Below are 15,171 nucleotides of genomic sequence, written 5' to 3' on the forward strand. Positions count from 1 at the left end.
AGTAAGCTTAAAGAGTCGCTTGTTTTTTATGACGAAAGAAGCAGGTTATATTTGCACGATAGCCAGTCTATGACGCGAGCAGGGTGTGCCACATTAGACGCATGTGACAACTTGAAGTCGTACCTTCCTATCGGTCCTTTGTAGGAGGAGATGCTAACTTGTTACAAACCCTTCCGAAACCGAGGACTTACTTTTATCACTTCCATCTTCATTTTGTTTTGGTTTTTTGTTTAAAAAAAAACCCTAAACAAAATGAAGAAGAGAGTGAAAAAACTGAGCTGCCTAGACACAGAATCAAAGACGAGCAGAAGTCCATGGTTCATCGATTCTATGCAGACTTTTACATTGACTGCGTACCCAGGCCTTCGTTTTTTGGTTTTGTTTTTATTTTTCTTAGGACAAACAACCCGGGATAAACGCCAATTCCTCTCGCGGCACGGCACGCTTGGAAAAGGTTATTTATCTGTTGTTATGAGCCTAGCTATGTAGCTTGTTCCATGACGCCTGCAGTTTACGATAGACATGTTCTTACCTTGAAGATGCAATACTGCAGTAGACTAGTATTTAAACCCCATATGGCTTTGTCTAGAAGACAATATTTTTATCGTTTTACAAACTACTAGAACAGCAACAAGTAAATCCTCGCTTAAACTATAATTTGAGGCGCGGTGGCCTCATGGTTAGTGCGCTCGTCTCCGGATCGAACGGCCCGGGTTCAAGCCCTGGCCGAGAACATTGTGTTCTTGTGCAAGGCACTTCACGAGTTCCAGTGCCTCTCTCCACCAAGGTGTATAAATGGGCGTCGACGAATTCAATGCTGGGGGTAACCCTGCGATGGACTAGCATCCCATCCAGGGGGAGTAGAAATACTCCTAGTCGCTTCATGCTACTGAAAGCGGAGATAAGCGCCAACCTGATGGGCCACTTGGCTCTGTGCAGACTTTACCTACTTACCTAAATTATTGATGTATTTTGCGTCTACGCAATGGAACGAAGTGAATTCCATGATTCATATCTGTTGCCGTTAGTCTGAAGCTTTTAAGGTTATGCGCTAGTTTATTCCTCTGTGTTGTCAACATCCGTTATACCTAATATAGCCATTCAATTTGCTTTATACCGACCGGCCAAATGAAGTTACGATAAATTAATTAAGTGTAAATCTGTGGTCAACAAAAACTAGTTATATTACCCGTGGTAGGCCGGTACAATGGCGACTTTTACAATTTACAAGCTTCTATCGAGCTTCTGAACAGTTTTTTACCCCTTGTTCAATACACCACGTTCGATATATCAATATTCCAACGTGGCTCCAAGGCTTTCGGGTCAAAATTGTAATTTTTTTAAAGTTTCTTTTGTCTCTCAATTCCCAAAAGAGACTTGGATACGAAGAAAACAACACCAAATATAGAAGTTTGTCCTGAAAGCCTCGGAGCCATGTTAGAATATTGATTTATCGAACGTGGCCTATTGTACGCCGAGTATCGTAGATTTATTCACCTCATCAAAGAGGTTTTGAGATATTTCAGAATTACTTAGACGACGTACGTCATGTTAAACCGAGCTGTGACAGTCTGTGATATTTCCTTTACAGCAGGATACAAAACTGATGCAATTTTTCAATATCTGTATTCGTTTTAATCCAAACGTGATTCACAATAGTTTTTCTTTTTCACACTATTTTCAATATACAACACACAATAAAAACTACTTTAAAATTAGTCAACGTCTACTGGGGGAAGAAAGACAGAAATCCCAGAGCCCACGAGGGGCTCCAAAGTCACTGAAAGTCCAGGGTCCGACACAGATTGTCTTGAATCCTTTGATGTAAGTTTTCCTTTTAAAAGTTGTCCTTTAAGTCTCTTGTCAGAGTTCATTGGCGGTGTCTGCGATCCTAAGTGTACAGCGGTTCCTGACGCGAACAAACCGAGTTCTCCTACAGACTGCAAGGCAATGATCATATCCACATGTTAATATGCGCTATAAAAGTGCCATTATGATGATGATGATGATTATTATTGTTATTATTTATAACTGCTAGCAGTACTTACAGACCTTCTAAACATGATAACTAATCCAGTACGGTTACCCCCTTGAGCCATATTGACGGAAATGCTCTACTTTGAGTTTCTTATTTTACAATCTTACAGGTAGACACCAATTTTAACTGGCGTCATTTGTAACATTGTACAAGATAGAAATGATGCTTTCAGAAAGCCACTTACTAACGCTTACATGCAGCAGAGGCAGTATCCTGACTCTCCAAAGCAATAGCTTTATGTGCTCCATAACAATTGAACAAATTAGGAAAATCTCGTTTTTAGGCAGAAAACAATTTAAGACATGCTTACTGCATAGTTTCTGAACACGTTCAACTAGATAGTAGGAATTCAGTATCAATCAGAACAGCTGCCGTTTTCGGCAAATCTTCGTAAAAACATCCGAAGTTTCCAATTCTCTACACCCAATGATAAAACGTACAGCACGAGAACTGCCGTTTACTCTGAACATTTTCTGGTCAGCGAGAAGCAATAACGACAAGTCATGCAATCTCGTACCCAGGATCCTCAGTGCGATGGGTCAAGCACTATGCCAACCTCGTTCTCAGGATTTTATCTCTTCCCAGGGAGAAAAGAGATAGGACCCTGGGAACGAGGTTGGCATCCTGAGAACGAGATTATACGTCGTGTTGCTCAGCAACCATTCTGAACAAGACCAAGGTTCAGGCAAACACGCTGCTACTTACACTGCTTCGCTGTGATCTGTCCAGTTTAGGTTTCTGCCGCCTGGTATCACCACTTGAACTTCTATTACTGTTCAAACTCTGGGGCGGCATCGGTGGTTTAGAAGAATTCACAAGATTGAATGTTATGTTGTGCCTGGTGAACGTCTTAATTCCAGGGGATGCATCTGGTGCGACTCTCTGTCGAGATCCTATCCCGTCCCGTCCCGCTGATGACAGTCGAACAAGATGGGTTACTGAATGCTCGGGATGTATAGTAATACGAGGTTGATCCAGCAGCGGAGGTTGTATTGTTGCCATCTCATCAGGCGTTCGGATGTTTTCGTTGGATCTGAAAAAAAAGGTTGGCTTCACACGTGCAATATTCTAATATATAATATATAATCTTTCTACTGGACTTTGGTAAAATATATTTAGCTAACTTGAACATCGACGGCTTAATTACAATAGAGACTGTCTATAGGCTTCTATAGAGACATGAACAGAGAATTATGCAAGGAAAGCAATTCTTTATTAGTTTGACGGAAATAATAAGGTGCACTGTTCAACTTAAGGACGGACCATTACTTTTCTGCAGGGGGGGGGGGAGGTTGGGCAATTCCCCCCCCCCCCCAATCAGAAAGGAAACAATAATTGTAGGTTTATTTTGATTGGCCCTTAGTGGTCTGTTCTTTCCAAAACTCAGAGTCCCAACTTTCATTTTCTTGCACTCACCTTAATCTGCGGTTATTTTGTGATGCCAACAATCCAGACCCACTGAGAGTAAAACTGCTTGGTAAACTTTGAGCTGAATCATTTCTGTCACTGAGTCCTTTTAATCTCTGTCCAGATCTCTTTCCAACCCTGCCCAAGACTGGAGTACTATTTGAACTAGTTGTAACATGACCCACACTGGGCATCACATGCTCACTGGGCTGTGGGGCAGTCATGGAAACTGCAGAGATAACCGCAGACCCAACATAAGAGCCATCTACAGGACACTGAGAGTGGGTTGTGAGCCAGTTATCAATGCAGGTGATATGGAAAGGATGCTGACATGGCAAGGTCTTGACACGCTGGTGTGTTTGGAATCCTTGTAAACATACACCACACTTGGTGCCATCAGTGAGCAGTGTGTGCCTCTCTTGCAACACTTGTGTTGGTAGGTTGTGCATCACTTGAGCAGGGATGCCGTCCTGATCTGTAACCTGCCTGAGGTAGAAATGATAACACAATCATTAATATTTAAAAAAGGATTTTTTTTTCAGAGTCATTACATTCATTCTTGGACAAGAACTCTGTTAATGAAAGAGGATCCTTCCCAAGGGTTTATACATCACTGGTTTCCTCCCCAAGGGGCAACGAACAATGATGTCTCAGCTACATATTTGCATCCCATGGCTCTTGCACAGTACATTTCTCTGAAGACCGCAGAAGGCGCCAGAAAATTCAGTTTAAAGTTTTTTAGATCTGTTTTAAACTCTTTTTTGGACACAAGTTGCTCCAACAGTTTTATAACACAATCACTCAGAAGTGAAAATGATCTCTTGCATTCCAAGCAACAGTAACCAATGGAGGGACATGATGAGCATTAACAAGTCTCAGATTTGTGTACATTATCAACTAAAACTTATGCAAACAAACACAAAGCACTGCCTAAATGGTTATTGCCTTAATCTCAGTTACAAGAAAAAACTGTAAGAGTCAATTTTGGCAAGCATAATTTTTAACTTTCTGTTAGCTTCAGAAAAAAAGTATACTTGATAACAGTAATTTAAAAACTTTAAGGTAAAAAGCTGTTAAAATTATTAGTCTAAACGTTTAGACTCATAATTTTAACAGCATTTTACCTTAAAGTTTTATATTTTACTTTTTTGGTGAAATGTATATAGTAATTAATTATTTATTATTATTTTCTAAAAGAAAGTTCTACCTGTCCAGTTGTAGCAGTAATTCATAATCACCAGCAGAAACGTCACGGTTTTGTAGGTCGCTTATGACAGCATTTGGTAATGGTGTGATTCGTGTAGCTGCACGCCAACGTTCACTGGGTTTCTAATAACAAATACAAATTTAATGTAAGATTACACCTTTTGTTCTTTTCATGGAACACCAACTCTCAATCATCAAATCTTCAGAATTTATACAAATATCTGACTGAAAACAATTGTAACAATTGTGACCTATTTTATATTGAATCTGCCTCTCAAACTAAGTTGCCTTTAATGGGTTAAACAAGCATTAGGAAACTAATATGTAGCTGAATCAAACATTACATGTAACCTTGTTGATGTATTACCCATTTTACAGTTATATTTTAGACATGGAGTATACTTCATAATAATTACAATTTGAATGAATGAAAATATAGAGAACTTCTAACCAGCCGAGGAAGTCACAAAATCAAATTCAATAACACAGACATGTTAGTGAGTGTTAAGATAAAAATAGAGTTCTGTGACTTCAATTTGACTGATTAACATGTTTAAATATTCATGACATGCATTACTTACCTGTCTAAACTGGAAAGAATGTTGCATGTGGGTGTCTGTAGCAAAACACGTGTGACACAGATGGTAATCTGCACAAACGACACACCTGTAATGACAAGCTTCCTTTGAGTACAAAGCTATGACACAAACTCTATACAAACTCTACTCAGCCTGTGTGAGTGTGTGAGTGCAGATTTTTGTCTGTCTCACTAAACCCATCTGCATTCCCAGACTAGCATGTTACTACTGCATCACTGTAGACTAACAGCATCATGTAGCCATCTATGCCAACTCTCCTGGATACAGGCTGAATCTTCCAGTCTCCTGTTGAATCAGTGCCCAAATCTCCCGGACAATAAGAAGGAAAGTGCATAACATACATTTTCCAGGCATATTTTAGCTGAGTTTTGGCATATTTTTGAGAAAATGTTTGAATATTTGACACATAGAGTATTCAAGATTTTGTGGCTTAATTGGTTGATCTTTAATTTTAGGGTTAAGAAAATAAAATTGGCAAATGTCTCCTGGATTGTGATTTTTTTAGGTTGGAATCTCTTCTAATAATAAATGACAAGCCGTTCCTGTAAAACCTTGTTCTTGACCAAGAATCTATGCCAGTAGCTTAGAATTGTGGTCAAACATTCCATTATAATTGGATAATCACCTGTAAGTTAGTCTTCAATTAAGAAAGGTGTCTTCTTGCTTCTTACCTGTAACATTTTCCTGCTATAGGACACACTCTGCACCTTTTACAAGTTGCCCCAAGGTGAAGATCTTGTCTTTCTGCCCTTGTTTTACGTCGAGATGATTTGTGAAACTCATCCATCAATTCCTATCAAAGGTTTCATTTAATCTTATCAGAAAAGTACCCTTGATAATTATCTTAAAATAAAAAGGTAAAGTCTGCATGCGAGCCAAGTGGCCCATCAGGCCGGAGCTTATCCCGGTTTCTGTAGCATGAAGCGACTAGGAGTATTTCTACTCCCTCCTGGATGGGATGCTACTCCATCGCAGGGTTACCCCCAGCATTAAGTTCGCCGGTACCCATTTATACACCTGGGTGGAGAGAGATACTGTGAGAGTAAAGTGTCTTGCCCAAGAACACAACACAATGTCCCCGGCCAGGGCTTGAACCCGGACCGCTCGATCCGGAGACGAGCACACTAACCATGAGGCCACCGCGCCTCCCAAATCTTAAAATAATTATAGCATAATTGGGTCATGTGTACTGTGGTTGTGTCGATTGATACTCTCAACTGCTACTCTTAATCGATATTTCGATTGATACTTGATGGACATCCCGCTCTATACTCCGTCGACACTTGATCAACAAGTGGGTTGATAGTTGGCTGAGTATCGAACAACTCATATGAATTGATCTAAAATTAGTCTACTCTCAACTGACTGTCGATGGTTGATGTCGATGGAGTGATGATCGAGTATCAACTGAGGGGTCAATGGAGCATTCATGGAGTATCGATTGAGTGTTGATTGAGGGTCAATCAAGGGTCCATCAAGGGTATCGATCGACACTTGACCCCGTTTGCCTTTAGTACACATGATCTGCATAATAAAGCAATTTATGTTTCATAAGCTGGACCAAGTGATGAACAAGATCACTAATGCTACAAGGCAGAGAGGATTGCCAAGCAAGAGGTGGAACAATAAGTTGTAATGTCTGCATACAAATGAAGTCCAGTCCTGGAGTCACTCATTGCTAATAATTTGCTGCAAATGCTGGCAGCAAATGTCAAGGTTACTGACTAGTGCTTCATGTCAGACTAACCTGAAAGGATCCAAAGTCCACTCTACACAAAGGGCATTTCACTATAGTCTCGCCAGTAGAGCGTTGATGCTCAGCCCAGATCTTCATACATTTTACATGCACACTGTTACCACAACCATACCTTCAAAGAAGCAAAAAAGACAATACTTGTTTGTAAATGACCAGCCTGCTCTAGAACCATTACCCCCATTGCATGAAGGCCATACTGGGGAATATTGCCATGAGGTCGTGACAGTATGGACCAGGCACAGTAAGGTCTGTACAAAACGACTGAAGACCAGTATTGTACAGTATGGCTCAAGCAAGCTAGGTTACTAAGTAGTTTATTATGTGGCACTCCATAAAAGTTACAAATTTTGATTTTGCTGACCTCCAAAAACGAGAAAAATATGAGGCTTATGAACATGTGTAAATGGTCTGTGTGGCAAAATCCTGACCAAGGAAGAACCAATTGGAACAGTTGGGTTTACTTCAAGACTACAGTACCTTGCCATATAATACTAAAGTTTCATTCTGACTTTCAATGTCTTTTGAGGCACAGCTTGCAGACTCACTTGCAATACGTTATTGGTTCTGGCTTCTGTAGTAATTCATCCTGACATATGGGACAGACATCTTGTTCCTCTATCTGTTTTTGTTTAAGTTTCTCTCTGCTATCACTAGCAGTCATGTCCTTCTCAGAGTTTCTCCTCTTTGCTGTTCTGCTTGACCTTGAGTAGCTTCCTCTCATCACTTCATTAATCTCACGCTCCACCAGTGACAGTTGAAAAATAACTACAATTGAAAAATTCGGATTACTAGTTGAGAAATGTATATTAAACTGTTTATTTGCAGGACAATTAAGTCATGAAAATTATGCTTCTGTGTTTTAAAGTGCTAAAAAAACATGAGAAGAAGTTTCAGAGACACCAAAAAGCTATATGAGAAGAATTATATGGCAGTGTTTCCACATTAAATTTTATTGTCACAGATTACCTCCAGACTTAACTTTCGCAAGTAAAAACCAAAAGAAACTGAAACAAATGTTTTATTACTTTGAGAAAATATTCCAAATTGTTACTTATGCCTATAATCAAAATGTCAAAGACTGTTTCACACTTGTGCAAAAACGATCAGCATACAAAATTTTACGCAAGCGTAACAAAAAGAAACGTTTTCCCTTTCTTGTGCTTGTAGCTCTTTCACTAGACAATGTGAACTAGTGTTGGATGTATTGACTCAAGCGCCATGAACCTCTTTGTTTGCCATCTTGAAGCTTTGGTCACCAGACCGCCTCCGATGCTGTCTGCATGCCTTGTTTTCTTATGCCTACAGTATTAGCTTTTGCTTTGGTTAATACATTAAATAGCAAAACTGTTTGAAAACAAAAAAGAAAGATATCAACATACTTTGATTTTCTTTAGGTACTCTGAATTTCTTGAGAAGCACCCTGTGTAAGATTAAGAAAGAAATGCCAAAGTCATCATTCAGCAACTTCAAAACAATTTTAATTATTAGTTACAGTCCAAAGTGTTTTTGACTGATGCATTGGGTATTTTACAAGTGTCCATGACAAATAATTAGTATTAAATTGTATAATCATCAAGACTGAATCAGCAATGAGGATGGAGAGTATCACATACCCACCCAGCCAAGGGAAGCCTAGCAGATTCTGAGGGGAGGGGCCAAAGTCTTTTTAAGGTATCATGTAAATCTAAAGCTATAAGCTGGAAGACAGGGTAAGGAGAATATCTAACCCACATATTTTTTTTCTGAGTGAGGTACCAGTGTGCATATCTTCTGTCCAGAACAACACATTATTCTGATTCTGTTGCATAATTGTGCATGTGGAGTAGTCTGTCAAGGTCAAAATTATGCCATTAATTGTTTTTCTGTCTCTGCTATTTCTTGATCTCACAATAATTATCAATTATTTTACAAGCATGCATTAGATATGATATGATAGATAGCCAACTTGGCACCATGCCCCTGCTACAATCATCTCATATCAACAAGCATGAGTGAAATAATATTTTTATTAAAAACACCCCCTACATTTAGAAAACTAGAAAAAATAAAAACACCCCCCAAAATTATGCATGAGTACCATATTTGTAGAGCATGAAATAATGGATATACCATCATGACTAAGCCAATGAAAATTCTTAAACTGCGTCATCCAGTGATATAATTTTTATTAATAATAATTATTATTACACTTCATTATATAGAAACAAGCCAGACGCAAGCGTTTCACTGGAAAATACACCACTTGTAAAATTAATACGAAATTACATCTGGGACTCGGGTGGTGTATTTTCCATATCCTCACTAGTGAAGATATTGATGACTTTGCATAAATTTGTTGGTGTATGATCAAAATATCTTCGGATCTTCCTCAAAACTTCAGAAATCTTTGGAAATTTGCAGAGAATGTTTGAAAACGTTCGTGCGGTTTTTGGAAAATTCTTGGAGAATCTTCGGAAATCTTCAGAAAATGGTTGAAAATCTTCGGAAAATCGTCAAAAATGTCATTATTAGTATGTTTATATAATAAATAAACTAATACATGGTTGCTTGTGGATATGGAATATCTCTTCTCGTGTGCAATGTTATATCTCACTCATTCGCTACTCTCACTCGCGAGCTTTTGGAGCTGAACACTCAAAGAGATATTTCATATCATGCATGCCCATGTCATACCTGCCAACCCCCAGCGTACAAAAACCTGGAGACGGCTAGAATTCTTTTTGCAGTGATCTGAAATCCATGCTGGCCATCCTCGCTTCGACCAGGGCGATGTAAACAGCGTGCGAAAACCGCACCAATTCTGTACCATGTATTGTGCAATTTGATTGTTTGATTTCTGACCAATTAGGATACTCGTCAAATATGTATCAATTTGTTTGCTCTGCTTTACGTTTATCGATCGAGAGCAGCTCAAATAAGAGCAACAAATTCCCTTATTGTTTTATTTTCCTTTTTGAAATCTCGAAAATAACGTAATTAATGAAAAAAAAAATTAAAAAGAGCCATGGTAGGTAGTTCCTGGGAGATTTGGCGCTCTAACCGGGAGACCGGGAGATTTGATGAAAAACTTGGAGACTCCCGGGAAAACTGGGAGAGTTGACAGGTCTGCCATGTATTAGCCACTATTTAAGAAATAGGAAACATGTACTGTGTTTCTATCGAGTTATACAAACACAAGTGGAAGTTTGGGAGAACGAGAAATGCTGTGGGAACACGAGCCATAGGAAAGTGTTTCCACAGCTTTTTTCGAGTTCTCCCAAACTTTCACAAGTGTTTAGAACTATAACTCGATAGAAACACGGAGAACTAAATCCCTGTATTATCCTCTATATCCTCACCAAAGGATGTGAAGACATAATTCCTTTTCCTTCATAAAAGTTTGACAAGTACAAGAATGTTGATCACCCAAAAACACCTGAGAAACAGGAAAATATCGTAGTTAATATACAGCCTATTAATCATGTACGTGTAAGTATGTGATTCTTTAGGGACTGAAACTTACAATAACCGACTGATTGTTGACAAACTTTACACGAGTCTTACAGTCAAAGTCACTGTTCCGTAACATTCACTCTACTCAACAGTTTCAACTGTCTATACCTGAGGTCTGCTGTGCACCAGCTGGTTATAAAACACACTTCAAACACACTTCAAACACACTGCCAGATAAGGGCCTGAATTATAATTTAAAACCTACGTAAGTTCAATCATACCTACAGTTGTTTGTACGAAATGAAATTCTGTCTTGAAACTTATCAAATCTAATGGGATTGCAACGCACGATAGATAAAGCTGACATTGCTAAATGCTTAGTGTTAACAAACTGCTATTAAGCTGCCTTATTAAACTGAACAAACCTTAAATTTCCGATCTAAACCATCTTGTTTCAAAAGAAACCCAGTTGGGCCTGTCTCGCGAAGAAGATAAATTCTTGCTTGGCTGGCTTCTTCGATCCTGGTTGCAACGACATCTGGGCAAAGCCTTCTCCAAGGAATCCGCCGAGCCATTGTACAGTTTATTGTTTAAGGATATTTTCGGTAATTTCGAAAGACTGTCATGACAAAACCAACCTTTGCTTTTTGCAAATTTGTTTTTTCCCCGTAATCACGCTTGCCTGGCAACGCTTTCGTGGAGGAGTGGAGGAGGACTGAAACTAGTAAGTAGAGGACAACTGGAGGACATTTTATTTCGCGTATACAATAAACAATCTGGTTGTTTTGGAAACATAGGAAGCTGATCTTGTTCTCTATTTCTGTGACTTCGTGCCTGAAATTTGACTTCGTTTTGCATCAAAAATGGCAGGGAATCGAATACATCTAAAACTGGATCATAGTGCTGCAGCTTCTATTGATCAGTACTTGGAATATCGAAGGTTTGGTACTTAACTTTTGAAAACTTTTACACAAACGTGTCTGTAAATTACTAACGGTTACACAAAAGCTAAACTTGGCTATGGAAAAATTGCGGATGTATTGCAGAGTGCAGTGAACTAAGGCTATTTTTCAGGTTAGAAGTTTCCGTTAGTTTCAGGATTTTTGAGTTTTTCTCGGTAATCATTTTGTGTTTCAGGATTGTTGGTGAAGATGATGGTGGAACACTCTTTACTCCTGAAGAATATGAAGACTACAGGAAAAGAGTGTTACCCATGAGAATGAAGAACAGGCTTTTCGTTAGCTGGACAGCACCTAATGGTATGGACTGTAAGATGATCGGCCCAGAAACAATGTGTTTCTGTAAACACAGGTGAAATTATAAAATGCTAATTAAAAATGACTTTGAATGTTGAACTTTGACATACCTGTGACAAATGTAAAAGTAAACATTCAATAAAATGTTTTGTAAATCTTAGGTACAAACAGCATAAAACTGATTATGAGACAATTCCAGAGACCAGACCCATCCCAGTTCCTTGTCGTGTTAGCGGCTGTAAATGCAAGAGTTATCACTATGTACCAAAGAACAGCACGCAGCCAATCAGATGCCAGTGCAAGCACTTTGCTGATGAGCATTCAGAGGTCGTCCCATACAAGTGCTCAAAAGGCTGTGCATGTAAAAAATTTATAAGTTCCTACACCTGTGGTTGTGGGCAACCAACATACGCTCACAAGGTTAGTTCACTTTGATGTCTCACAACAGTAAATTCCATTCACCTTCTTGTGGGAGATGTTGTGGCCTAATGCTTAGTGCCCTAGATTCTGGATTGAGCTGTCTGGATTTGAGCCCCGGTTGAGATTATTGTGCTGCGTTCTCAACTTCGTAAGACCTTTATCTCTCCACTGTGTTGTAATAAATTCAACAATTTAAGGCAGGTTATGAGAACTGATAACCTGATCATGATTATTTCACTGAAAGTATCCTGAATTGAACCAAGTTCCCCTTCCTAAGGTGACTATAGAAAGTGTATGAACAATAACCAACTTCATGGTCTCTTCCTGGGTACCCTTGCCACTTCTTGTCTACCATGTTCATGTATGCAGTACAAAATGAACATGCTCCAACAGTTACTGTAACTCCAGACTATCACTCTATATGTACCTGTATATTGACAGTTATCTACTTTGACTTGGAACTGATAGAATTAACTGGCACTCTCAATTTTCCAGACAATCGTTGAGACAAAGGAAGAACGCACAGCTCGTGGTCACCCTGTAGGTCATGATGTACCTTATGCTGCTATGGGTGGAATTACAGGTTTCAGTTCACTGATGGATGGCTATATGCGCTTGGATGACAGTGGAATTGGACCACCGCCACTACATTTGCTGGAGCAGCCAGTGAGTAAGTGATCTAGTCTAACTTGTGAAGGACACAAGTGATTGTCCACATCTGTCATTGAAAATTAAGGGAAGTTACATGTAGATTCAATGTTGAGTAAGGATTTCTGTACTTTTATTAGGACCTGATGATCACCCATTCCTTAGAGCACACACTGGAATGGCTGGGTTGTCACTAGAGGATGGAATGGGGAATAATGCAGGACAGGTGGCACGCAGAACTACAAAGGAAGAAGATATGGCTTATTTTGAGAAAAGATACCAAGCAAGGGTGAGTGAACCATCTTATTCATGCAGATATTTGGCTTGTGTCAGGGTAAGTCTTGCATGTATTATGGAACCATACTTATCTGTCTCCAGTTATGGCATTATTGTTATTTTAGTTGAAGGCAGAAAAAGAGCAAGCCAGACTGCAAAGATCTCAACCAAAAAGATTAACAGAGGCGGGTACTGTGCACCAGAGCACACGTAGTGCTGCCAGGAGGACTGCACCAAGTAAAGCAACATCAGCTACCAAGCCTGGTGCATCTTCCAGAAGCCCTGGGACCCAGACTGGGAGGCAGAGCCACAGAAGGTGAAACAAAGAATAGGAGGAGACGATTAATGGCACAGCGTTTTGTTTTGTCAGTCTGTAAAGGAGATGAGAGCACAATACCACGTTGGCTGTGATCCACACAAACGTGGGTCTCATGGTGAGGCTGTTTGTTCTAACAGCATCACCAGAATGAGCAGTGCAATGAGAAGACTGAGGGCCAATTTTGCCCAAACCACTGTCTTGTGAGAAAACATCAGAGGAGAAACAGTTGCCTGCAGTCTGCATTTAACTTTCCTTAACCAACATGAGTAAAGTTCATTCCAGGATCACAAACAGCAAGCAACAGTGCACAACGTGTGTCCGTGCGTGTGACTACACCATTAAACTGTACATATGCACACATTTCCACTGGTTTTAATAACTTATTTTTAAATGAATAAAATGAAATATGCAAAAAACTGAAAATAAAATTCAAAACAAAAGAACTTTACTATGATCATTTATACTAATGAAAGTCGCATGGTTTCCTTCTACAAGACATGTACATTACTAGCAACTTTATGATAACTTCGAAATAAAGCTATGACGGGCAAAAACTCGAGATATACAACTGTTAACCAGCTTAGTTAATTACTTTTTGAAAAAGTTCGTTTTCGTGGCAGCTACTTGCCTAAAAAATCCAGTTGGCCAAGATATAAACAACAGCTGAAACAGCTGCAAGACTTAAATTTGGACAGCATCGTCATTTCTACTAAGATCACGAATATTTCCTTCAATGAGTAGGTAATTTGTTCCCCTTAGAACTACATGTACAATGAACGTGTCAAGACACCAGGAAATAAGTCTGCAAATAGCACGCGATCCACGTCACGATATGTTAAGTCGTTTCTTTGTGATCAACAGCATAATCAACGAGAGAAATATTGAAATAATGCTTTTCTTACAAAGAAAACATTTAAGGCCTTGTCCACACCACGCCGGAGGAATTTGAAAACGTAAGTTTCACTCTGAAAACGCTTCAAATGTTTTGCGTCCACACTACGCCGGAGGAATTGAAAAACGCAAAAAATCACCCATCATTTTGGATTTGTGTTTGAGGAGAACATCACATGTTTATCGTAACGTCATCCTTTTCGAGAAAAAAGCTCCGCTGTCAAAATGTTTTCCGTTCACACGAAAACGAAAAGCCGTCGTTTTCAAATTCCTTCGGTTTAAAGAGCATTTTCGAAAGGCTTCGTTTTCGTGACGGATTAGTGCGGACGGTAGGCCTAACCGAAATAAATCTGCGTTTCCAGATTCATCTGGTGTAGGGTGAACGAGGCCTAAAAACAACAAAGAAGTGAAAATAAACTGTAAACGAGCAGGGATAATTGAGATCGATTATAAACGACTCTTCTAAGGAACTTATTAACGGTAAGCGTGATGACTTTTGACGATGAACCAACTGGGCCTCTGGATATCCATCGATAATTAAGAGATCATTTTGACCATGGACTTGGTGGTGGAAGGTGTTCTACAGCCATGGGTGCCAAGCAGGATCCATTCGACACAAGTTATCAGGACTAGTGGCCGCCGCGATCAGAGTTGTCACCTTGGTTTCACCGCCCTCGTATTGAGCCAGGTCTGGAAAAAAAGGAAACATAAATGAACTGCATGTAGCACCTTGTGCACGAGAAATGATATGCTGAAGACTAGGACTAAAATAAATTTAAGTCATAAGAAATTATATGTCTAAGACTAAAAGATACTGTCAAGGCTCCGTCCAAACTACGTCAGAGGAATTTGAAAACGAAGGTTTTACTTTGAAAACACATCAAATGTTTTTCGTTCAAACTACGCCGGGGGAATTTAAAAAC

At 39.4% G+C, this 15,171-nt stretch overlaps 3 protein-coding genes across 8 annotated transcripts in view; 1 reads left to right on the forward strand and 2 right to left on the reverse strand.

Moving 5' to 3' along the window:
• Nucleotides 1-1,612: 1,612 nt before the first annotated feature.
• LOC110047823 (E3 ubiquitin-protein ligase ZSWIM2-like) lies at nucleotides 1,613-11,154 on the reverse strand. The gene is made up of 11 exons (XM_089284005.1): nucleotides 10,864-11,154; nucleotides 10,345-10,421; nucleotides 8,386-8,426; nucleotides 7,552-7,771; nucleotides 6,998-7,118; nucleotides 5,922-6,043; nucleotides 5,233-5,317; nucleotides 4,653-4,774; nucleotides 3,455-3,931; nucleotides 2,744-3,071; nucleotides 1,613-1,940 (listed from the first exon to the last, which is right to left on the reverse strand). Exons 1-11 carry the CDS (start codon nucleotides 11,011-11,013, stop codon nucleotides 1,716-1,718), a joined length of 1,968 nt encoding a protein of 655 aa, XP_089140131.1. The 5' UTR covers nucleotides 11,014-11,154; the 3' UTR covers nucleotides 1,613-1,715.
• Nucleotides 11,155-11,219: 65 nt separating this feature from the next.
• LOC110047791 (protein FAM221A-like) lies at nucleotides 11,220-14,618 on the forward strand. 3 transcript variants are annotated; one of them, XM_020753533.2, is made up of 6 exons: nucleotides 11,220-11,378; nucleotides 11,576-11,749; nucleotides 11,856-12,114; nucleotides 12,610-12,784; nucleotides 12,903-13,051; nucleotides 13,164-14,618. In XM_020753533.2, exons 1-6 carry the CDS (start codon nucleotides 11,302-11,304, stop codon nucleotides 13,356-13,358), a joined length of 1,029 nt encoding a protein of 342 aa, XP_020609192.2. In that variant the 5' UTR covers nucleotides 11,220-11,301; the 3' UTR covers nucleotides 13,359-14,618. The 3 variants fall into 3 exon arrangements, with proteins under 3 accessions (XP_020609192.2, XP_020609190.2, XP_089140132.1); XM_089284006.1 differs by having other exon boundaries at nucleotides 11,327-11,383; XM_020753531.2 differs by having other exon boundaries at nucleotides 12,903-14,618.
• Nucleotides 13,714-15,171, reverse strand: part of LOC110047822 (transformation/transcription domain-associated protein-like) — a 54,618-nt gene continuing 53,160 nt past the window's right edge. For all 4 annotated transcript variants that reach the window (XM_089284000.1, XM_089284001.1, XM_089283999.1 and 1 more), the window contains exon 124: nucleotides 13,714-14,938. In XM_089284000.1, the coding sequence (XP_089140126.1) occupies nucleotides 14,829-14,938 (110 nt within the window). In that variant the 3' untranslated portion in view covers nucleotides 13,714-14,828. The remainder of the gene's footprint in view (nucleotides 14,939-15,171) is intronic.

The sequence above is a fragment of the Orbicella faveolata genome, unplaced genomic scaffold (genome assembly GCF_042242905.1).
Source record: "Orbicella faveolata isolate gen_17 unplaced genomic scaffold, um_ofav_v1 contig_13, whole genome shotgun sequence".
NCBI classification, from domain to species: Eukaryota; Metazoa; Cnidaria; class Anthozoa; order Scleractinia; family Merulinidae; genus Orbicella; species Orbicella faveolata.